The 25456-nt window shown below is 36.9% G+C and overlaps 1 protein-coding gene across 1 annotated transcript in view; it reads right to left on the bottom strand.

Annotated features, from left to right (window-relative positions):
* Positions 1–25456, bottom strand: part of NAV3 (neuron navigator 3) — a 1098011-nt gene that overhangs the window by 255608 nt on the left and 816947 nt on the right. The window contains 3 exon segments of the mRNA XM_043966554.1: positions 930–1069; positions 4780–4848; positions 24296–24479. Of these exon segments, the coding sequence (XP_043822489.1) occupies positions 930–1069; positions 4780–4848; positions 24296–24479 (393 nt within the window).

Raw genomic sequence — 25456 nt, 5'->3', positions numbered from 1 at the left:
TGGTGAGGCAATTGGGGTTAAGTGACTTGCCTAGGGTCACACAGCTAGTAAGTGCCAAGAGTCTGAGGCCAGATTTGAACTCAGGTCCTCCTGAATCCAGGGCCGGAGCTCTATCCACTGTGCCACCTAGCTGCCCCAATTCATACATTTTCAAACATTGTTCATAGGCTTCCCCAGACTACTAAAGGGGTCGATGACCAACAACAACAACCAAAAGGTTAAGGATTCCTGTTCCAGAACAAAATAAAAATTGTGATACCACATATGTATTTGCTTATATATCTCTAAGTGTAAATGTTTAAAGAGACAAATTCTCAACTCATTTTCAGTTGTTTAATCTCTGGTTGGAGAACATTCCTGACATGTCTGCAGAACCAGATAAAGTCAAGGATTCCAGTAAGAATTGTGTAGATACTAGTTTCCCGACCAACACCCAGAAATATGAACAAAATTTTGACTTTTACATGAAGTGACGGAGAGATTGCTGTTTTTATCTAGAGGTATTTCTGATAATAAGGTTGGAAATTGAATAGCTTAAAATTATAAGGAAATGAGAGCAGGAACAACATCATTTTAACAATGTACTTGTCAGGGGCAGCCAGGTGGCCAGTGGATAGTGCACTAGCCCTGGATTCAGGAGGACCTGAGTTCAAATCCGACCTCAGACACTTGACACTTACTAGCTGTGTGACCCTGGGCAAGTCACTTAACACCAATTGCCTCACCCCCCCCCAAAAAAAAAGTGCTTGTCCCACAAGAGAGAAAAGAAAAAGGAAAGCTAGGATTCCAGGTAAAGAGGTCAAATATCCTCTGGGAAATTCCAAAGTTCATGTCCCAGCTTCAACAGCTTAGTAACATGTTATTAAATGGAGGCAGAAAGGTGGTTATGCCAGGCTATCTCCATAATGATTTAACAGTGAGACACTTACCTTTGTCATTTCCATTTGCATAATGTGGAGGCTTGTTTTTGTCAATGCTGTTAAAGCTCTGACTTCTCCGATTTAAATTAGAAGCTCCTTGGACTTTGCTGCTGCTGCCTGCAGTTGGCACCCTCGAGGGCCCTGGGAGCCTAGAATAGCATAATACAAATATGTTATTGTGCATCTAGAAAAGACAGGAGGAACAGGATGTTCTAATCAGGATAAGGAATGATTGAACAGCTATGGCATAAGCTGCCCTGAACTCTATTTTGGTAGACCTAACAGGTACAAAGAACTCTTAAGTCCAAAAGACGAGTTGCATTTTTTAAAAAATGTTAAATGCCTCCCTCTTCAAGACTATCGTAGTTTCACTTCCCAATAAATTATCCAAAGAAAAGGTAGTTCTGGTGCAGCTAGGTGGCACAGTGGATAGAGCACTGGCCCTGGATTCAGGAGGACCTGAGTTCAAATCCGGTCTCAGACATTTGACGCTTACTAGCTGTGTGACCCTGGGCAAGTCACTTAACCCCAATTGCCTCACCAAAATAAAATAAATGAATTAATTAATGAATGAATGAATAAATAAATTAAAAAGAAAAAGTAGTTCAATGCAAATGCAAGTAGAAATGTAATTTTTAAGCTAAAATCAGTGGAAAAGAGGAAATCAATGGAGTTCATGGGTTCTTTCCTATAATGCTCAACAACCAATTGTAATACTGCTTTCTTCAATAACTTGACCAACATTATAAGGAAGGATGTTTTACAGAAATAACCTAAGTTAGCATGACTATAAATGCTAAAATGTATTTTAAAAACAAGTTGTTCATGATAAATAGTAATTAAGAGATCAGACCAGATAAGTTAATTATTTAGAAAATGGCTCTGAGGTCATGAGCACATGTTTAATTTCCATTGGATAGTAAGCTTTTCATAGAAGAATTGTGTGTGTGTGTGTGTGTGTGTGTGTGTGTGTGTGTGTGTGTGTGTGTGTGTGTGTGTGAGAGAGAGAGAGAGAGAGAGAGAGAGAGAGAAAACTATGCTGCTACTATAGTTATCCAGCTCACAAGTGTGTTGTATTGGCCACAAATTGTACAAGGAAAGTAAGCATGCCTGAGCTCAAATCCATTGACATCCCTATGAAAACAACTCAAAATTCATGTTGTGTGAATCTTGTAAAGTCAGTACAATTAACAAATTATCTTTGTATATTATAAAAAGTACATTTCAGTTGTCATCACTGTAACAAAATGGATCTCAACCTTTGGGTCAAGGTTCCTGAGGTTCCCACAGGGATATCAGAAAGAGTCTATAAAACCTCATGCTTCCAAACTTTTGCCATTTGGTCTTTATTTGTTGCCATTAAATATTTAGCATAACTCATTATCATAATTTGGCAATCATACTTTCTTTAGGACAAATGAACAATATTATACACATGCATGTATTATTGTTCGCTAAGTGTGAAATTGGTGGGTTTTAATCATATGGTTTAAATATGCAAATCATTTGAAAAGTCTTTGAATTAATAACTTTTTGTCCATTGTAAATTTTTTTGATTGATAAATATCAATATTATAACTACTATAATATATAACCACAACCACAAAAATCTTGGATGTTAAAAAAAATCCTAATATTTGCCCCCTACCATTGGATGTAATGTAATTAAATGAAGAACATAAGGATGTTATGACCTAATATCATATCCCTATTTTAGGTAGTTTCCTTTTTAGAATATAAGCACTCACTATTTCCTAACAAAGGACAGGGAGTATGTTAATTTTTTTACCATCAATGTGTGCATTTTAGTAAATAAATGTATATTTCTAGTAAGGAAAAACAAAACAAAACTGCAGCCTATTAAAACCCATGACTAGTTTTGATACCCTGAGACCTTGTAAGAAAATATGTTACAACTGGCTATTCAATAGATTTCCTATTATATGCTGCCACCATCTGAAGGTTTCTGGGTAGAGCTATTAGGTCATACTGTTTGAGGAAAGCAAATCATAAAAATCAATAAGCTATAAATGGAACACATTACTCTTTTTTTTGATAGTTCTATATCATGAATGCATTTCCACAAAATATCCTTGCATTTTCAACATTAGGATTGAATATATGAACTCTCTGAAAGATGCAGCTATTAAAATACTCATCTCAATTCACTTTGATAACATCATTCCACCATTTTCAATCCACAAAAATCACAGAATTTCTCAACACATTGAAACTGTTTACCCCCCAAGCAGCTGAACACTGTATTACAGAGTGAAATGAACACGTAAAAAAGTAAGTAGCTATTTGTTTATAATCCTTTAAATTTTTTTCAATGTATTTATAATTTTGTTTGGCTTGGGGGAATAGAAATTTTGTTGTTTTCTGGAATGACATTTCAATGTTTATAAAAATAAACAGCTTATTTACTGACTGCCAGTCAGAGTTCATGGTATATAGAAAGTTCCAGACATTTTCTTCTTTTAGTGAGGCAATTGGGGTTAAGTAACTTGCCCAGGGTCACACAGCTAGTAATTGTTAAGTGTCTGAGGTCAGATTTGAACTCAGGTACTCCTGACTCCAGGGTCGGTGCTCTATCCACCTAGCTGCCCCAGTTCCAGACATTTTCAAATCCTTGCAGTTATCACTGTCAGGTGAATGATCAAGTGTAGCTTGCAGGGCAGTAGATCAACACCTGGAATTTACAATTATTCCAATGAGATCATTTGCATTATTTGATATTAATATTATATTATTATTTATGTATATAATGTAATGCATAATATATTTTGCAGACAGTGATCTCAGAAACTGAAGGAAGGAACAGATTATGCATGACATATCACACTGTTCCTCACATTTTTCAAATAATTTCTTTTGCTCTAAATTTTTCGTTGAAATTTTTTTCTCATTGTCCTCCACAAAACAAAACAAAACAAAAAAACCATTTTAACCAACTAAAGAGACAGCAATAAATTAGAGAAATTAAGGGGAAAATACCTACCTCCGTTCTGTGCCTCAGAAGCAGTGAACTTAAGTTAATATTATTAAGACATAAGATCATTAATTTGGTAAAATAGCACTGAGGAGGTCCCACAGTGAACAAAATATAGACTAATGTAATGATCACGGGTGTGAAGCATGCTTACCTTCCTCACCTGTCCCAAGTCAATTATTATGCATTCATCAGTATAGTATATTCAAAACACATCTCCACTCTGCAGAGTATTTATTCATTATATTCTAGGCTATTTCACCTTTAATAATACATAATAAACTAAGTTTTCATGACGTGCAACAGTAAACCAACTTTAAAATGCACACCCTAGGCAGAGGAAGAAAATCCAGCTGACTCAATGTCTTCGTGTCAGTAAATATTTACTTTCCAAAGAGAAGATCACAGGCTGACTTCACAAGGAGACCTTTGTAAAGAGCTCTGCAGCCTTTCTCTGTTCTGACACTTGGGTTAAATGTGGCCCTTGGTCCATCTTGAGAAGTGTTCGCAAATGATCTGGGATTATTTCCTGAATGCTGCAGTCATCCGCAGAAGATGCTCTCTCACACCCTCCAACTCACATTGCTCACCTGATCTGGTTCCATATGAGAGGTCAGGTTTCATTTTAGCATCAAAATAAATGTTAGGAGGATCCCAAAGGTGTTTAGTTGTCCTCTACAAAACTGTGGGTCACCAAGGCCTGTCTGGCACAGGGCTCGGCCATGAGATATCATAAAATGTCCCTCTCTGCCCCAATCCCAACATTGAGACACATTTCTTGAAATTTAGGGTGATCAAAAAAAAAAGACCAAGGGGGAATTTACTTGAGTATCACTAACAAGCAATAAATTAGAGATATTAACTGACCTAGAAGCCTTTTTCTGACTGGTTGCAATCCCACTGTGATTAGACTGAGCTGCATATCTGGCTGCCAGACTGTGTGAGGAGAAACAGAGAAATTGAATTAAAGAGATTCTTGGAAGATGCAGAGAAAGCACAAACTTACAAGAAAACTATGAGTTCATGAAATGCAATCTGAACATGTATGAAAACAAATTAATTGGAAAATGATGAATTAATGCAAGGCATACATTATGATCTTAGGTAATGAATACACTGTGAGATTATGTAACAGTACTGCTTGATTTCTCCATATAAAAATGTTGATCTTCACATCGGAAAAATATGGCTATTTTCTCAGAGGGTGATCTATTTTTAAAATAAGTAAAACATGCTAAAATGTTCTACAACTTTTAGATTTAGCCTGGTAAACTGGCGGACTCAGATTTTACTATAGATACTATTAACATCTGGAAGGAGTAGTCACAGTTTTAAAAAATCGGATATTCATGCAAAACTTCAGAATCAACTATTATTTAACACTTTTTGCCACATATGTGTATATCATGTTACATATACATTACACTGCATCTATATTTCTAAATCATGAGCTATATGAATGTATGTAAAGGAGGGAAGGCTTTAGACCTATCATTTAATCCATAAAGGGACTCCCAGAGTAGAAACTCCTTTTACTCATGCAGATCAGTAACTAGTCTTAAATTAATAATCTAACAAATTTGAGTAGGATATTGAGAGATTAAATGTTTTGCCTATGGTCATACAAGTTAATATGGGCCAGTATTTTGTGATATTTCTCAGTAATCAGTTTAAATCTATTTGAATAAAGCTCTTGTTCAGGGTAGAATCATTATTATAGGATCATAGAGATAGAGCCAAAGGGACCTTAGAGGATATCATGGTTGTCTCTCTCATTTTAAAGATGAGAAAAGTTTATCCCAGGAAGGCTAAAGTCACATAAGGGGCAAGTAGGTGGCACAGTGGATACAGCACTGACCTGGAAGTTGGGAGGACCTGAGTTCAAATGTTACCTCCATCACTGACTAGCTGTGTGACCCTGGGCAAGTCACTTAATCTCAATTGCTTTAAACAATCTGGGCAATCTCCAGTTATATAATCTTGTATAATCTTGCCACTGGACCTAGGTAGCTCTGGAGGAGAGAGTGAGGTTGGTGACTTTACAGAGCCCCGCTCTCAATGAAATCCAATTCAGTGCAAGACATCACCCTGGTGCTTTCAAGAATGTACTTCAAGAATTAAGAACAAACAAAAACAAGGTCATATAAGCAGTAAATATCAGAAGCAGGATTTAAACCCAGATCCTCTGACTCAAAAGCCAATGTACTTCCCACTGTGCTACATCACCTTCTCAAATGTGAGAGAAATTTATTCTTACAAGGCAGTAGGGTGATACCAATGACCAAATTTGGGGGGAGGGCTTCAACTGTGCCATTTGGGCAGCCATTTCCAGATGAGACTGTCAGTGTTATACAACCTCCACATTCAAAATTGGAGCTTGATTTTCTGAAAGTCAGTGCAAGTGTTTCTGTTATTTCCCTCTGCACACAGACAGGTAGATTTATGAAGGACAGAAAGACAGACAAGACAGTTGTTTGCATACAACATGGGATGATTAGATAAGAAAAGGACTGTATATGGTGGTAGTTATTCTGAAAGACCAGAACTATGGACATGCAAATATAGGCATCATGGTGTAGTAGACCAGTAGCTCTCAAAAATTTTTGGTCTCAGGACACTTAAACTCTTAAAAACTATTGAATATACCCCAAAGATATTTTGTTTAAGTAAAATATATGTGTGTGTGTGTATATATATATATATATATATATACACACACATATATTTATATAAATATATAAATACATACATTCCTATATACTTACATAAATAAATATATGATACATATATCATATGTGATACATATATGATGTAAATACATATATATGTTTTTGCCACATTAGAAATTAAAACAACTGATATTATGAAAATTTTTTTGGCCTTTTGGATTTTCTGAAAAGGTCTCATGGACCCCTAATGGTGCCTGGACTTCACTTTGAGAACCACTGATAGAGAATGTCGTCATGGCAGGGCATGTCTCATGCAACAGTAGGGAATGGTCACTCCAGACATAGCTATGGTACTCATCCAGTACAGTTAATACCATCAAGCCATTTTTTCATAAGCAAAATCTACAATTCTTTCAAACTGATCAAAGCTTTATTTACCCCCACTACATAACCACCCTATCCCAATGGCATTCTCTGTGACGAGGAGAGGTTCAAACTACCTGGTTAGGGCTAAGAATACTTGATCAAAAGGGATGAGGAACCATTGAAGTAGATTCCCTGTCACTGTCTTTCTCAGGAATGAGACAGGCAACTTCAGTAGCATCCTTTGGGGAATGAAATGTTTCCATTTGTCTCATATCAACTAAAAATTTTATTTACATATTCATATATATATATATATATATATATACGTACATAAAAAATAGAGAAAAATAGACTCAAAAATCCCTCATAAAGTTGACATCATTTGCAGCTCACACATTGGCACTGAAAGTCAGGATATTTAGGTTCACATTCCATCTCTGAAATTTGTTACTTCTATAACCCTGGATATATCACCTAAATTCCCTGTACCTCCATTTCCTCATCTGTAATACAAGAGAATTAAAACAGATCACTACCTATAGGTCTGTGATGCTACAGAAGAAAAAGCCAAGGGGGGGGGGAAGGGGAGGGAAAGAGGAGGAGGAGGAGGAGGTGGTACATCAAGGCAAGGCTGGCTTGAATTGCTGGGAAAAGGAAAACTTGAACAAAGCTGTAGAGATTGGAAAGTGGGACATTTATTTTAAAACTAGTGAGTAAATAAGTTCCTAAGAAGAACTGAGTACTTATTGGGAGTAGTGGGAGGTAAGGCAAGAAAATATGTTGGAATCATACTGTGGGAAGACTTGAACTACAGAGTAAGGAGTTAGGATGTTTTTCTGTAACTGGGAGCCAGTGAAACATACTGATGGTGGGGTTGTGATTTGTCCAGGATTGTTTATTCTGAAGCATTTGGAAGAATGGGTTGGAAAGGAGAGAGAGAAAGAATGGAGAGAAATAAGGGAGCTGCTATACTAGTTAGATGGGAGGTAAGAAATGTCTAGTTTAGGATGGCGGCAATGAGAATGGAAAGGTAAGAAAAAATTGAAAAGGAGCAATGTAGAGAAACTGATAAGAGATCAAATATAATTAACAAGATAATGAGGACTCAAAGAATACTTAAAAGTCTTCAGTATGAATAATTTGGAGAACACTAATTATAATTAACTTCAATTACAATTAAGTTAAATTGTAATTGATTATAGACATCTTTTAATTCTAATTGCTCCTTCTCTTTCTCCATCACTGGCTCTGCTTCTTTCTCCTTTACTCCAATGTAGGCATTTCCTGCAACTTTATACTTGTTCCTTTTTTCAATTCTTCCTCTACATTATTTTATAATCCTTCTATTCCCTCTCACAACTTCAATTATTATCCTCAGGTTAAATTTCTAAATCTCTCTCTAGTCTCCATCTCTTCTCTCAGATTTAGTCTTACATTTTTAACTGCTTAATAGATATATACATTCAAATGTGTGATTGGCACTTTAAACTAAAAATGCCAAAATAATGTAATCATTATAAATAAACTGATTTTTCACCCTTAATTCTTTATTTCTTTTGAGGGCAACTAGATGACACAGTTGACAGAGAGCTGGGCTTGGAATCAAGAAAACCGGAGTTCAAATCTGGCCTCAGACACTAGCTGTGTGATCCTAGGCAAGTCACTTAACCCTTTTTGCCTCAGTTTCCCCATCTGTACATATGATGGAGAAAGAAATGGCAAATCACTCTAGTATCTCTGCCAAGAAAAGCCCAAACGGGGTCACAAAGAGTTGGATACCACAGGAACAACTGAACAATGATTTCTATTGATTTTCTCAGTTCTGTCACCTTTAAAATTCCTTTAAACTTCAACTTCCATTATCAATTAGTTTATTAATTCTGGTGATTCTACCTTTATAATGTCTGTTGTTTCTGTTGGTTTTTTTCCATTTGCACCAACTCAAACCTAATTCATGTACTTGCCATTTTCTGCCTTGACTCTTTCTTATGATACTCTTCCAGCTAGTCTCTCTACCCTCACTTCCTCTCTCTAGTCAGTGAAATCTGAAGATTTCTACTAGAATAAGCTTCCTGATGCATAGGTCTTATCATATTACTTTGGCTCTAAAATTGGCAGTGCTACCTCAACCAAATGAAATACAAACTCCTTACCCTAGCATTCAAGGCCCTCCAAAATTTTCTTCTACCTAACCTTCTAGCCTTTGCACTAACCCCTTAATGCATGAGTAAATGTGCTGTTCCCTGTTCTTAAATGTCATTTCCTACTTTAAACCTTTGTCCAAACTGCCAAGTAGGCCCCAAAGCAAAGGATCTTACTGGATTTAGGGAATGTGCTCTTGTTCTACCTGAGAGGATAATGTGATGCTCCTAACCAGGATTTTGGCTGATTACAAGAATGAAAACCATATGTTGGATACCTGTACCCCACTCAGGAACAGGCCCAGGGAGCACTATAGAGTAACTCACACAGGAAATACAGCCAACTCCATGAAGAACAGCATGATGTCACAAGGAGAGATGAGGGGACTAACAGAGCTCAAGGTGTGAGTTGACTTGGCCATGTGTACTTCCTATGTCTCTTCATTTCTCAATACTATGTGCAAACCCCACTTAATCCCTGTATATCTGTGCAAGAGTGTTCCCAAGTTTTCCAGGGGAGCTATCATATTGCTGTTTTGCTTGTTATTCTGCTTCAAAAAATTCCTTTGCTTTAAGCAGATCATATCATCTGACTGTTTAATGGTAAACTTATTGGTGGGGGGCTCTTAAACTCTAGTTTTAGAAGTGAGTACCCCAAAGTATAACTAAATACCAGGGTAGTTGTAGCCTGAGGGAACCAAAATGGAAGTGTTCGCTGTAGAGAGATATCCAAGCAGGGCTGCAATTGCAACATGGATCCATATACATTGACTAAGCACCCATAATATGGATGGTGCTTGCAATAAACTTCTGTAAACTAAGCATAGATCCTTCCTAGTGTTTTTAATTCCTTAAGGACAAACTACTATGCCAAAAGAAAAGGAGAGATGGTGATTGCCTGAAAGCCTTATAGAAACTCTCAAATCACACATTCTTGGCATGAAAGTGATATTGCTATGCCAGTTTCTTTGTACCACAAAGATCAGCATGGTATATTTTCCACTACAGAAAACTTCAAATTAACAAGAAGAGGAAAAAAAAAATTGCATGGTTGACACACAGGTTTCATCAGCTCACCAATTACTTCCATTTCATACCCCCCAGGTAGCACTAGATCACATTTTACCAATTTATATAGCAAACAACTGCCAGAGCCCCAAACCACTGGCCAACTCTATGTAAGCTTACTCCTGCTTCCAGATGTTAACAAATCACGAAGTTCAGAATCCTCAAAATTTCCTCTTCTTTCTTCCTTTTCTTTCTTCCTTCACTTTTTCCTTTCCTTTACCTTCCTCTTCTTCCTCTTCTCCTTATCCTTTATAGAGAACCTGGAGTGCACTGGGTTAATGAGCACTTAAGCAATTTGTTAGCTGGTAGCTTAAATTCCAACTTTGTTACCAGGTGCCCTTGGTGAAATCATTTAACCTCTGTTACATTTCTCTATTTTCTAATCTTACATTAAAAAAATCAAGTGATAGGGTGTTGATTGAATCCTTGGAAAATAGAGAAAGCAAACTGAATATATAAATTCAGCTTCATCAATACTCCTGACCTATTGGACAGGAAAGAAAGAGAAAGAGGAAGGAATGAAGGAGAGAGGAGGGGAAGAGACAATGACAGAGAGGGAGAGGGAAAGATGGGGGAAGAAAGAGTGGGAGAGATGGAGATATAGGGGTAAAAATGGAGAGGGAGAGGGAGATCTTGTTGGGATATGGACTCTCAGCTAAGAAAATTTACTCTACCCATTGAGCTGGCAGCTTTTCTACCATTTATAGTCTTATAGAGTTGCTTCAAACACCGAGAGTTTAAGATACTTATCCAAAGACACAGTGTGTCTCAGAGGTAAGACCTGAACCCTAGTCTTCCTAGCTTTTGGGGCCACCTCCCTGCCTGCTGAGCCACAGCTGGATCTCCTATAATTCTGGATCAACATTCTTAAAATTCATAGTTACACAATAATTGCCTTTTTCTGGGTGTGACGATAGAAACTGATGAAAAATTAAGAACAAATTCCATTAAAGTGAACATCATAAACTCTCTGCTTCTTTCCACTTCCTTTGTCTTAAGGGGATCTATTGAAGAATCTGGGCACGTATTCTCTGGAGAAAAGATGTCTGAGCAGGGGGGCAGAGGAGGAGGATGAGACACGAAAGTGATGTGAACATCACATGGTAGGGTCTTTGCCTTGAGTAACCTCTGAAAGGAGAAGAGTGGTTCTAATGGGGTTTCCAGTACTCTAGTAAGAGTATCCAATTGCTCACCTTCTGTCTTTGACTCTGCTAACACAAGTCTATGTGGTCTATATTTTTTAGCTCACCAGATTTTTCCATCCCCTTTCCTCCCTCTCTATATGTAGATTGGTAGGATCAGCAGGCACCTTTCCCTTAATTAAGGCAGGAAGCATAGATTATACATACATTAGATTGCATGTATACCTACTTAGCATATTGGACACCTACAGTCAGATTCCCAGACACAAACCTGCAGGTTTGCTTTAGCTCACTTAGGTAGCCCTTGGAGGTGGCTAAGGAAGGAGCAGTGAATGAGAGCTCAAATTATTCACATTCTTGTGTCTTTATTTGTAAAGTCTTTGCCTTGGAGGTGTTTAAAGATTCTGTCTTCTTAACTTTTAATATCAAGCACAGCTGATGTACCTCTGGGCATTACTCATTTCTTTTAATATTTGGGGTTGAAGAGGTTTACAGAAAGCATCTACTCTATATATCATCTCTTAATTTGTGTTAACTACATTTACATCATTTGCCAGGTTTGTCATAGTTTGTTCTGATGTCTGAAATTACATGTTATAAATAATCAATCAATGCACATTTATTAAACACCTACTATGTGACAGGCACCGTGCTAAATACTGGGGATAAAAGAGAATCAAAAGACAATCCCTTTAAAAAAAATGACAATCCCTTTCTTCCAGGAACTCATAATCTAATCAGATACAAGTAAATAGACATGTACAAACAGGCTATATACAGGATACATAGGAAATAATGAAAAGAGGGGAGAGAGAACTAGCATTAAGAAGGGTTTAGAGTGGATAAAGCACCAGCCCTGCATTCAGGAGGACCTGAGTTCAAGTCTGGCCTCAGACACTTGACATTAGTTGTGTGACTTTGGGCAAGTCACTTAACCCTCATTGCCCGGCAAAAAAAAGGGGGGGGGAATGGGGAGGGTCAACCCCAGGTATTTCAAGAAGGGTTTGAGAACACCTTCCTCTAGTCCACTAGAAGATAAGGTTTTAGTTAGAATTCAAACGAAGCCACATAACCCTGTAAGCCAAAATCAGAAGGAGAGCATTTCAAGCATGGTGGACAGCTAGAGACAAGAAATGGAATTTTTTTTTTCAAAGAGGCCAATGTCACTATATTGAATAGTATGTGGCACAGAGTAAGGTGTAAAAAGAGTACAAAGGTAGAAGGGGCTATGTTATGAAAGGCTGTAAATCACAGTCTTGAGGTAGGGAAGGGCCTTAAAGATCATCCAGTTTAATTTCCCACACAATGAAAGAATTCACTTATTTTTCTGCTAGTGTCCCTCATATCATGGTGGATTTTGCACTCTTTGGAGCTCCTTGGTGAGTAGATTAAGTCATATAAAAGAGACATGTATGACTGTACAATAAATACTTTCTATGGATATCAAGACAGATAAGCAGTCCAAGTGATATACAGGTGCCTTTAAGATATAAGAATGTGGGGGCAACTATGTGATGCAGTAGATAGAGCATTGGCCCTGGATTCAGGAGGACCTGAGTTCAAATCCAGCCTCAGACACTTGACACTTACTAGCTGTGTGACCCTGGGCAAGTCACTTAATCCTCATTGCTCCACCAAAATACAACTGCTCCACACATACATGCACATCCATACACACACACACACACACATACACACACATATATATGAATGCATTACTTCAATATGTGAATAGTAATGTCTATGAAAAAATGAGAGTAAAACATGGACAAGAGCTGTATAGGATGGCAAGTAAATGTAAGGTGGTGATCTGTATGAGTGTTGAGTGTATACACAGACACACATACACAGACACACACACACACACACACACACACACACACACTTCTCCTCTACTCTGTTCAGTATCATGAACTCTTTCAGAATATCCAGAGTAATTCACTCCAAACTCCATTTTGAAATACAATACAAATGCAAAAAAAATTAAAATTGCAGTAAATAAAATACAATACAAAATTTTAATACAATTTGTTTTTGATCTACTACAAACCTTGGTTACTATATGTCTTTCTCCTTCAGTTTCTGAGAAATTAATCAGCAAGTATGGATTAAGCACTGATTATATGTTAAGCACTGCACTGGGTGCTGAAAAGAACTCATTTGGAAGGAAGAAAACCCTTCAGGTGTACTAGATATGAAACATGCCTCGAGAACTTAGGTGGGAAATGGGGTATATAGTTCCTTACAGAATCATCAAATACAGCATCATCTCTTTGAAAAAGTATTCCGATTGATTAGAGTACAAGATTATATGAATTTGGGCTGGGAGGGATCTCACTGAGCATCAAGCAGGTATATCTTCTTCATCTTAAAAATGAAGAAAGTGAGGTCCAAGAGCTGAGGTGACTTTCCAAAGCTAAATTAGCACATAGCAAAGCCAGGATCCTTATGGCAAAAGTAAAAGAAATAATAAAACTTATTCCTTAAAGATATCAAAGCAATTTCCTCCTGTTCTTTCAAGGAACTAAAATCAACAGACAGTTCTTAAGTATGAACTACAGAATGCCTTCTACATATACACAAGATATGGAAAAAGGGATCTACAGATCTAGCTCTATAAGGTTATTTTTACAGAGTATTTAATAGTCAATGAATACAAGTAAAAATAACAATAGAGAAATGCAAAAATGGTGAAATAAATTCTATCGATTTGTAATCATTTCCAAGAAATGCCTTAAAAGCCAAAGGTAAAACCTAGTCAACTGATCAACTGGAAGGTAACCATAAGTGGAAATAATTCCTAAAATTGTAAATCAGATATTTTATTTTCAAATAAGAATAATAATACTAGAGATATTAGGAAATTTCTGCTTCACTCCTGCCTGCTCTAACTAAGCATGATGGTGGTGCTGAGTGAAATGAGCAGAACAAAGAGAACATTGGATACAGAATCAACAATATTGTGTGATGATCAGCTGTGATAGACTTGACTCTTCTCAGCAATACAATGATCCAAGATGATTCCAGAGAACTCATGATGGAAAATACTTTCCACATTCACAAAAAGAACTGTGGATTCTGAATGCAGACTGAACCATACTATTTTCACTTTTCTTTTCTTTTTTGAGGGTTTTCCCTTTTGTTCTGATTCTTCATTCACAACATGACTAATGTGGAAATATGTTCAACATGACTGTATATATATAACCTAAATAAATAGGATGCACTGAAAAATATATGGCTTTATGAACTGGATGATCTCTGTTCCCTGCCCTCATTGCCAAGCAAGAGAATGATCATCTACTTCCAATGGGGGCATCTCCGTTTTTCTGTGAAGAAAGCGTAGGGATTCAATTACGTCCTAATCAGAAGTGTTTGCTTATGGCTTTCCCAATATTTTTCCCTTGGCTTCAGTCATGTGCAAATGTAAATTTTGGAAATGTCCATGCCTTAGTAGTCACTTATAGTTCTAAAAGGAAAGACAATGGGATATAGTGCAAAGTCTTGGACCACGTCAGCTTAGTCTTGAACTTTGTGCCCTTCAAAAATCCCAGGTGCTTCTTGAAAAGAATGCATTAATCAAGTCCATCTGGGACTCCCACTGGGCTCATCATCGTGATGTGGGATGAAATACCTTCTCCCTCCAGTGGAATTCTGCTGACAAGTCACAAAAAGGCAGTTACTGCCTATGCCATCCACGAGATGGATTCTTAGCTTGAATGCACATGTGTTTCTTCTTAGAAGCTGGGTGGCTGAAGGATCATCACGACAGCAAGTTTAGACACATTACCGTGATAACTTATTCCATTAGTGAAACATGTATATAAAAATATATCGTAACCTTTGTTGTCCCAGATCTCTACTGACAGATATAAATCATGCCACCAGTGTGCTGTACTGTTGGGTGAAACCTCAAAGCAGAAAGGAGGTGGGGAAATGCCTGTCAAAGATATTACAATAGCAAACTCACACATTCATTGGAAGAACTCAAGGTTAAAGGAAACTTGGGAAATGCAGGGCACGTCTTCCTACTTCCATAGCTACTATCTGTTACTTGCACCACAGTGTTTTTTACCTTCACATACTTCTCAGACCTTGACCCTGAAATATAGGTGATTTTATATTATAGGGTATAAAATTCCATTGCGAACAATGTTAAGGCACTTACTAGTTGTGTGACCCTGGGCAAGTTGTTGTTGTTGTTGTTGTTTTTCCAGGGCAATGAGGGTTAAGTGACTTGCCCAGGGTCACACAGCTAGTAAGTGTCTGAGGCCATATTGAAATCAGGTCCTCCTGAATGCAGGGCCTGTGCTTTATCCACTGCACCACCTAGCTGCCCTCCTTGGTATTTTTGGTTGTTGATGGTTTGGTGGTTTTTTTTTTTTTGTTGTTGTTGTTGTTTGTTTGTTTGTTTGTTTTTTTGATGGTTGTTTTTTAATAGACCTGTCATTTTACTGGAACTGGGGACTCAGGAGGCAGGTGGGGGTGTTTCTTCTTTCTTGAAGAGCACCAATGACATGGGAAGGGGATGATGTCTTACAGTGAATTGGATTGAAGTAAGGTAGAGCTATATGAAGTCATCAGCTTCACTCTCCTTGTCTTTTTTTTTTAATTTAAAAAATTTTTTTTTGACAGGGCAATGAGGATTAAGTGATTTGCCCAGAGTCACACAGCTAGTAAGTGTCAAGTGTCTGAGGCTGGATTTGAACTCAGGTCCTCTTGAATCCAGGGACTGTGCTTTATGCACTGCACCACCTAGCTGCCCCAGCCTCATGTTCTCCTCCAAAGTCATCAGAGTCCAGTGTCAAGGTACAGGTCAAGATGACTAGCGATGATCCCAGATGCAGTGGGAGACTCTGGCCTTTTTAAGCTAAGCCATTCTCCAAGCTAGACTTTTAGCAGTGGAGGATGGGCAGGGTGGGGAGATACTTGGTACTACCTAAAACAGTCCATAGAGAGTTTCCTGGGGTACTGAGAGATTATGTTATTTGCCCAGGGTCACAAACCCAGTATTTTAGAGACAGGGCCTAAATTCAAGTCTTCCTCATTTACTACTGATATTGGTTTCTCACTGTCTTTGTTACTCCTATCTGTCAAGCTCCACATCATTACCCCAACCTTTTCAAAGACATTAGTCATTGGTTTTCTGTCTTACTCTTCATCAGCATCTCATGTTATTTTAAGGGACTAAAACAGTCAATATTCATGATAACCACTCTAATAAAATGACTGTAAAATTCCTCAGCCTCTTTTACTCTAAGAACTCCATTCTCTACCAGACCAATCACACAGCAACACAGTCACACTGTATACTGATACTCTTGGAACTGAATCACCTACAAAATAATGACTTTGAAATGTGATTTGTGGGGCAGTTAGGTGGGTGCAGTGGATAAAGCATTGACCCTGGATTCAGGAGTACCTGAGTTCAAATCCGACTACAGACACATGACACTAACTAGCTGTGTGACCCTGGGCAAGGCACTTAACCCTTGTTGCCCCACCAAAAAAAAAAAAAGAGAAAAGAAAAGAAAAAAAAAAGAGAATAAAAATTTGATTCCCTGACCATAGAGTGACCTACCATTCTCTTCTCATTTATACTGAACTTACTTTTTCCTCTTATGATCCTTGGTGCCTCAACTTATCCAAATTCTTCAAATTCAATCATCTTATCCACTCTGTATTTAATTGCCTCCAGTATAAAAATTTTCATATAATTTATTACTCTGCCTTCCTGCTGAAACAAACAGGAATGAATAAGCTTAAGACAAACTTTCCCTCTTTGGAAGCTATGACTATTTTTAGATCTACCTGACTTTACTGGGGGAAAAAAAGATTCATTATTCCACAATAGGCAGTAAAATATGATACATTTTTCCTTTAAATATATATTCATAGATTGTCAGACCATAAATGTTGAGCTGGAAGAGAACCCACTTGTTTGCATGTTGTCTCCCCATTCAACTGAGAGCCCTCTGAGAGATTTCTATCTACCTTCACTTTGCCAGCACTTAACACGATGAATGAAATACAGCAGACACAATAGATATTTGTTGACTAGAGGCCATAGAGTCCATCGTTTTCATTTTAGAGATGAGGAAACTGTGTGACTTGCCTGGAGACACAAATCTAATAAGTCTCTGTGGTAGAATCACTTTCATTCCAATAGATTTCAAACTAGAAAATCTTGCTTTGAAATTTCTCAATACAAACTCACCAGATTTACACTCACTCAGATTCATAAATTCCATCTTTACCATTTGGGAGAATTTCTTTAATAAGAATTGAACCTGGGCAGTTAGGTGGTGCAGTGGATAAAGCACTAGCCCTGGATTCAGAAGAACCTGAGTTCAAATCTGGCCTCAGACACCCGACATTAGCTGTGTGACCCTAGGCAAGTCACTTAACCCTCATTGCCCCACAAAAAATTAAAGAAAGAAAGAAAGAAAGATTGAACCTGCTAATTCATTGATACAAAGTACTCCTGGAGGAGGAAATTCCTTCATTCAAATTCTCCAGAAGACTTCCCAGAGAGATCCAGTGCCCCATAGCTCCATGGAATATATATTTCTATCACTACTGAATCCAAGAACCTCAATCAATCAATCTCCCTCTCTCTCTTCATGACCTCCATCACATGCCTTTTTGTTCTTTCTTGTCCACTCATCACTAATCATTTACATTTTCTTCCTTTTACATTCTTGAACCTTATATAATGAGTATTTGGCAAGGAAACAACTAAAACAGAAATTTGCTTTCAATATTCTTGTTGAAGTAAGTTAATTTCACCCTCCTCAGTGTTTCTTAACCAGGCATACATTAACTTTTATCTATTTTAAATATTTTCATAACTATTTCAATATAATTGGTTATTTCGCCAATGGCATCTATAACACAAAAAAAGATTAAGAACCCTGACCTACTGTATAGCAGAAGGAAGAAAGAGGCATTCAGGTGTTGCAGTAGCAGTCTGAATGGAAAGCCCCACATTTTTTCCTGAAATCCAACTTGTCTTTTTGTTCCTTAGCCAGTTACTGAATCTGTATTTTATGTGTACAAGAATTAGCACTCTAGCGTACAGAGACAAAAATATTTCCCCTCTACTTGTTTTAATTGGATCATAATTTTCTAAAGCTACACTGGAAAAAATATAGTAAACTTTATGTGGTGATTCATCTGATCAACAACAACTCTATTAATCAGCATTTTCATCCATCTACGCCTTTGGCTATAAAAAATAAACATGGCGAAAGTAATCTCAAACAGCTATATCTTACTAGATGTTTATATGAGTCGTTTTTTTTTTCCATGAAAGTAGGACATATGAGCATCAAAATTAAATCTCTTGCCTTTTACAGAAAAGGAATTTTATTATTTCTTTTTGTATTCTTCTTTTATAACAAAGGTCTGACCACAACTCACTCCCCAGTTCAAAAAGTTTCAGTGGCCCTTCATTTCTTCTAGGATAAAAATGACGAGCCTGGAACTGAAAGTCCCTTGTAATGTGGTACCAGTTGACCTTTCCAAACTTAATTTTTTCCCTTAAAGCAATCCACTTTCCAGCCAGCCTGGCTCACTTAGGATCAAAGAGTTAGAGATAATAGGGACCTCTTCTTATGGGTGGGAAAACTGAGGCCCTGAAAGGTTATGGAACCTGTCTGAGGTCACGTAAGTAGTAAGGGGCAGTGCTAGGATTTCAACCTAGGTCTTTTGTCCTTAAATCTACTACCCTTTCCTTTCCCCTAAGACAGGCTACCTGTTGCTGAGATTCAACATGCCACCCTCCATGTCCCTGCCTTTGCACAGGACATCCACAAATGCCTGGAATGTCATGCCCTCATCAGCGTACCTCCACATCAAAACTCATGTGTCACCTCCCATGTGAAGTTTCCTGACTGTAATCCACCCCCAGCTGGTAGCGTTCTATCCTTCCTCAAAGTATCGAGCATTTCCTCTTGTGTTCACATGTTTTATGGCTCAGGAAAATGTGAATTCTAGGGGCAGCTAGGTGGCACAGTGAATAAAGCACAGGCCCTGGATTCAGGAGGACCTGAGTTCAAATGTGGCCTCAGACACTTGATACTTACTAGTTGTGTGACCCTGGGCAAGTCACTTAGCCCTCATTGTCCCACCAAAAAAGAAAAATGAATTCTATGAGGGCATTGTCTCTTTTTTTCAGCTTTATTCTAAACCAGAGAGGACAAGTGAGACAACAAGTGGAAATGGAACAAAGTGGGGAAAAAAGGCCAAATTTCACCATCATATATTAGTTGATGAAAACTACAAAAAGCATCAACATTGTACATGAAGAAAACCCATAAAATCAGCACTTATTTTTTCAAAGAATGGTTAAGACTATAAATAAAATGTGAAAATGTTTATTTTGCTTAAAATGAAAAAAAATACAAAAGAGATTCAGAATGGCTTTGTACTTTGTTAGTTTTATATATTCAGGCTTTAATCTGGACAGGATATTAGAACTGAATATGTACAATGTGCACATGTGTGTTCCTTTGGAGGGTTGCTCATGGGGATTTTTTGGGAGGATTTTCATGGACATAGTTGAACAATACTTAAAAATGTTTTGTTAGCGGTCACAAAAAAGGACATAGTCGAATGTCCTAAATTTTTCAATTAAAACTCCATACAACTTAATAGAAGGCAGAAAGAGAAGGTAGATGATGGACGAGGTTAATGAGCAAAGTTCCTTATTTTTTCTGGAAGTCATTAAAATGAGGATAGATTAAATATTTACATATTTTTAGGGTCATATTGGTTCAATTGATGGGAGCATTATGCTAAGGGGAACAAGATTTACTCCTTATATGGGCAAAATATATGGGAAAGGTATGGACACTCATAGGATGTGTCATAGAGGATGAGAATTAATCATATGGCCAAACTCTCTGGGTCTCAGACTACTTATATATAAAATGAGGGAACTGGACTAGATGACATTTGATATCTGTTCCAGTTCCAGATCTATAATTTTATGATCACTACTTTCACGTATGTTTATAATCATGGTATGGACAGATCATACTAGTTTATGCATCTAATAGTCAATAAATATATACTGAGAGAATAAGAAAGAGAAAGTAACGGAGATAGTGACAGGAGAAAATCTCACTCAAGAAAGTCAGATAGACAGAAAACAAGAAATACTGAGAGAGAGAGAGAGAGAGAGAGAGAGAGAGAGAGAGAGAGCGAGAGCGAGCTGGGAAACAAAAGAAGAATGTTTCATCTTTGCCTTTTAGAGTATTCATCTGGTTCCACTTTCTGTTTCCTCTTCAGTCCTCTTCCAAATAAAGCATATTTAATTTTAAAATATTAAATGTTTTCTCATTTAAAAATAATTTGAAAATAATGCAAATATTTGAAAATGATGTTGAAAATGCTAATGTAGTAAAGTAAAAACAAAACAATAAAGAATTTGCTTTTAAGAAAGAATAAAGAATTTGCTTTTAAGAAATCCATGTGGTGAATTTTTAAAAAACTAAGCATATTGAAAACTCTATAAAAGTAGAAACTTTTATTATGCCACAGAATACAATGTAGGGCAACCCTCTTACATTTTCTTTCACTTTTCTTCTATCCTTTCTCCCTTATTTCCTTCCCTTTTTTTTTAAATTGGATTTTCCTATTTTCCTATGTCATCACATCAATTCTTTTTTATTAAGTCCCTAATAAAAGACCAATAGGTAATTTAAGCTCGTTGTATGAAATGACCTCTAAAAATCAATAAAACAAACAAAACAAACCAGGATTTTTATCTCTTAGCCACTAGAAAATTAATTGTTTTTCAGTCATTTCAGTCGTGTTCAATTCTTTGTGACCCCATTTGGGTTTTCTTGGAAAAGATACAGGAGGGCTTTGCCATTTCCTTCTTCAGTCTATTTTACAGATGAGGAAACTGAGGCCAACAGGGTTAAGTGACTTGCCCATGGTCACACAACTGATATGTATCTGAAGCCTGATTTGGATTCAGTTAGTTGCATCTTCCTGACTCCAGGCCTAATATTCTACATACTGTGCGGAGTACCTGCCCTATAGAAGCAGTCCCAGTTGCTAATCTGATATATGAATAACTGTGGAGGAAGAAAACAAAGAAAAGCAGAAAGACTTTTCACTGAAGGTGCCACATGAACCAAGCCTTGAAAGCAGTCAATGTTTCTCAGAGAAAGGGGAAGAGACAGCATTCTTAGCCTTGGAGGGACATCCAAGTAGAACAGGAAAAACAAATGCTAGATTATTTCTTGCTCATGACTTAGATTCCACTGCATACAATCCAGAACCTTCCAAAGGTAAAGAAAAAAATATATTTTGAAGCCACTGGGGCTACCTTTGTTGAATATTCAAGAGAGAAATAAAGGGACCTGAAGCATTGGATGGGTTTAGGAACACAGCTACAAGCTCAGTTTGCTAATCTCTTATCCACCATTGTGAGCCAGAAACTAACATCCTATTTCAAAAAGTGATTTCAAACCCATGTGCTTCCACATAAACTATTTAGGCTTCCTAACAGCATGGTCAATCAGTCCTTGGGGTCCATAAAGTTAGGGAAATGATTTAGAATGTTGACTACCTTAGGCTAGTATTTTTTTTTAGTTTGTAATTTATAGAATATATATAGTAAATTTCTTCCTCCCCCTTTTTTTTCTTTCCTTCCCTATCCCCTCTCATCCCTAGAGATGGCTATCATAATTAAAGGATCTAAGGAGAAAAAGAGAAATGAAAGAGTATAGGACAAAAATGATACCAGATTATTACATTTGTTTCCTGAAGTCAGTTAATCAAAAAACATTTATTCAGTACCTTCTTTGGCTTCTACCAGCACTGAGGTACTGCAGCTACAAAGACAAAAATAAAACAGACCCTGTCTCAAAGAGCTTACATTCTATGAAGGGTGATGCACTTGCAAAAATACGCAAATTTACTCTGTTCCCAAAGAAAGTTGTGCAGAGGATTCAAAGAGTTCCTTGGAATCAAGGAAGGCTGTGGTATAGGATCTACTTCTGATAGCAACAAACAGAACAGGAAGTCCCAACCACTCTTAATCCCATATGTAGTTTCTTTGTGAATAATTGCTTTCATATTAGCTCATTATTCTGTAAATTCCTTTGAGGGCTGGGCCTATCTTTCACCTTTCTATATAATCTCAGTGGTAAGCACAGTGCCTGCCCAATACACATGGACTTAATAATTCTTTATTGGCTAACTGATATGTGTGTGTGTGTGTGTATATATATGTATATAATATATATTATGTCATATGTATAATATGCATGTTATATAGAATACATATGTATAATGTATATGTATATATGAAAATACCTTTAAAATCAAGAAGAATTAAACGTTTCCCAAATAAATAGGCCACTGCTATCCTGGAAACTTAAAGTCAAAACTCTGATTGATATTTATTCAAGAAACAAATAGTATTTGTCAAATGCTTGCACAGAGGTTGTTAACAAGTCCCTTACACCATTACTTCAACCAATTTGCATTCTACAGAAAAATTAATCCCTTTATTTTTATATATTAAAACTATTCTTTTTAGCTCTCATGTCAACTTCCTGTTCATTTGAATGGCTGAAAAAGAGTTCTAGGAAATCTTATTACCAGTGATATTTAGTTTTATATTGTAACTTGGAACAGGAAAACGTAAAAAAGGAAAGAGATGTGAATGACTCTTTTTGTCAGGCAAGTGGTTTTGCTTCTATTCTTTTGAAAGTCCAAGGAACTCACAGAGCAGAAAATTTTATTATCACTAATTTGATGAGCATAATTCTTGCTTGATACTGCAATAATCTAAAACAAGCTTTTAAACTCCCCCCACCCCCACACAATTACATTTAGAAGGAAAGATGGACATTACTCAACATGTCACTTATGATTTTTCGGCAGAACACCCTCAATATTTCCAAATCCAACAATAATGGAGGGGAAGGGAATGTTCTGGTAAGGAAGATCTGAATATTATTCCATGTATTAGAAGGACTGGTATTTTTATACAAAATAGAGGAACAGCCAGAAAGAGCCTCTAAATTGGATAAGATTTGAAGCAATATTTTTGCTACCACTAACAGATTAATAATTGAAAAGAGAAATATCAACAAAAAGTGGGAGAATTTTATAAACACTTTGATCAAACAGTAAGTTACTTTTTAACATCCAAAACAAAATGAAAATTCTCAAATTTTCAGCCTTACTCTTTAAGATTACTCTGTGTGTGTGTGTGTGTGTGTGTGTGTGTGTGTGTGTGTCAGCCCACCTGTGTCTGTGTGGTTAGTGGTGATATTCTTCAAGGAAGGCAGGCCAGGAGAGACAGAGTTAACTATCTTCAAGGCAAGTCATAGGCAGCTTCTAGGATGGAAGCTTCATAATTATAGTTTGTGTTGAATGGGGAAAAGGTCATATTGGAAAGGGGAATGAAGAAGTCATTGTCTGAAAACACCTTAGCCTCTGTCTACATGCACAAAGCAATTTAAAAGCCAGACAACACTTACATGGCAGGAATTAAAAACACATACACACACAGAACAGCCAATTATTGGTTTTGCTGACTAGGTCTTTTTAATGACATCAGCATCCCACCAATTAAAACAGTCAAAAAAGATTAGCTAAGTACATAATGCAGGAAAATGTGATAGTTAAAATTCATCAACACAGTTCAAGGATGAAAAGAGTATATAAAGTATATTTCTGTCATGTCACTTGCAGTAAATACATTTAACATACATTATTACTGGGGGGGGGGGGCGGTGAGGTGGAGATCCCAGAAAGGAAGAGTTGTAGCACATGTCCAAAATAGTTTTACACCCACCCATGGATTAAATAAACAAATTACAAAAACACAAGATTACAAACCAGGAGCCACACAACAAACAAATCAAACTAGGCTCTTTAAAGTCCATCACACTGGCTTGATAAATACACAATCCCCCCCACCCCCAACCAAAGTCATCTAGAGCTTTTCCCCAAGCATCCAACTTACCTGGACTGCATATCTTGCTGAGTTTTGGACTGGCTGACTTCAGCTGGTGGTGAAGGGTGACTGGTGTGTTGTTGAATCTCCACTAGAGACTGGTTGTATTGTTGTTGATGATGTTGCTGCTGCTTATATCGAGATAAACTAAAAAACAACCCTAAAATGGCTTTCAAATTTCCATTTCTTATTTCTGTTAAAGAAAAAAAAACAGGAAGGAAAAATATAAACACCATAATCTAAATTTAATTTGGTACTACTGCTACTATTATTGCTATTATTGTTATTACACGTACCCAGAAAATACTCACCCAATAATTACATTTTGGATACAACAGTTTTGTTCAGTAAAAAGCAATTCTGTAGAGAAAACTAACCCTGAAGTCTATGTACTCCTTTTACATGCAGTCAAAGCAAAGCTGTATCTGTACCCTAACCTGATCTATCCAAATAGGAGTAGGGATGGGAGAATAGGGGGAAATGATTCAAAAGACACTTGCCTATGCCAACTCTGAGGTTCTTGATTCTTCTTGAGCAAATCAAAAGTTTAGTAGCTTCTCTATTAAATATCTGTTTCAATAGATTGCCCAAGTCACAACATTTCCACTGCTGTTACTAGCAAGGAAGTGGTTCACACCATCAACTGAGGGAAGAAAGTTAGTTACCAGTGTCCTTTTATTTTATGGTTGCCAACAATGGGCCTGAAGTTTATTTTTAAAATTTTATTTTATTTTTAATTTATGGGATAAAACAAGCCTTTTCCTAACATAGCCTAATAAAAAATATGATTGTGCATGAACCAGAAAATAGCTTGCTATTCCTTTTAAATATATAATAGTTATTATGTAAATTTCTTTTTTCCTTCCTCCAACTTGGAGATAGCTACCACTAAACACAAACAGGTGTGTGTGTGTGTGTGTGTGTATGTATGTAAAATATTCTATACATAATTCTATTTATCAGTTCTTTCTGTGGACTTTATAACATCAACAGAATTTCTTGTGTGAGAGGTTCCTTCTCTTGGCCCCTACTGTCAGGGTTTGTTTTTTTTTTTAATAAATAAAGCATAAATTAATATTATTTTTCTAAATAGTATATAAACATAATAAATATAAAGATAAGCACAACATCCAGGAAATTAAGTTTTCAATATACTTTTTCTAATGAAAG

The sequence above is a fragment of the Dromiciops gliroides genome, chromosome 5 (assembly GCF_019393635.1).
Source record: "Dromiciops gliroides isolate mDroGli1 chromosome 5, mDroGli1.pri, whole genome shotgun sequence".
Lineage (NCBI taxonomy): Eukaryota > Metazoa > Chordata > Mammalia > Microbiotheria > Microbiotheriidae > Dromiciops > Dromiciops gliroides.
This window is presented reverse-complemented; position numbering and strand designations above follow the sequence as displayed.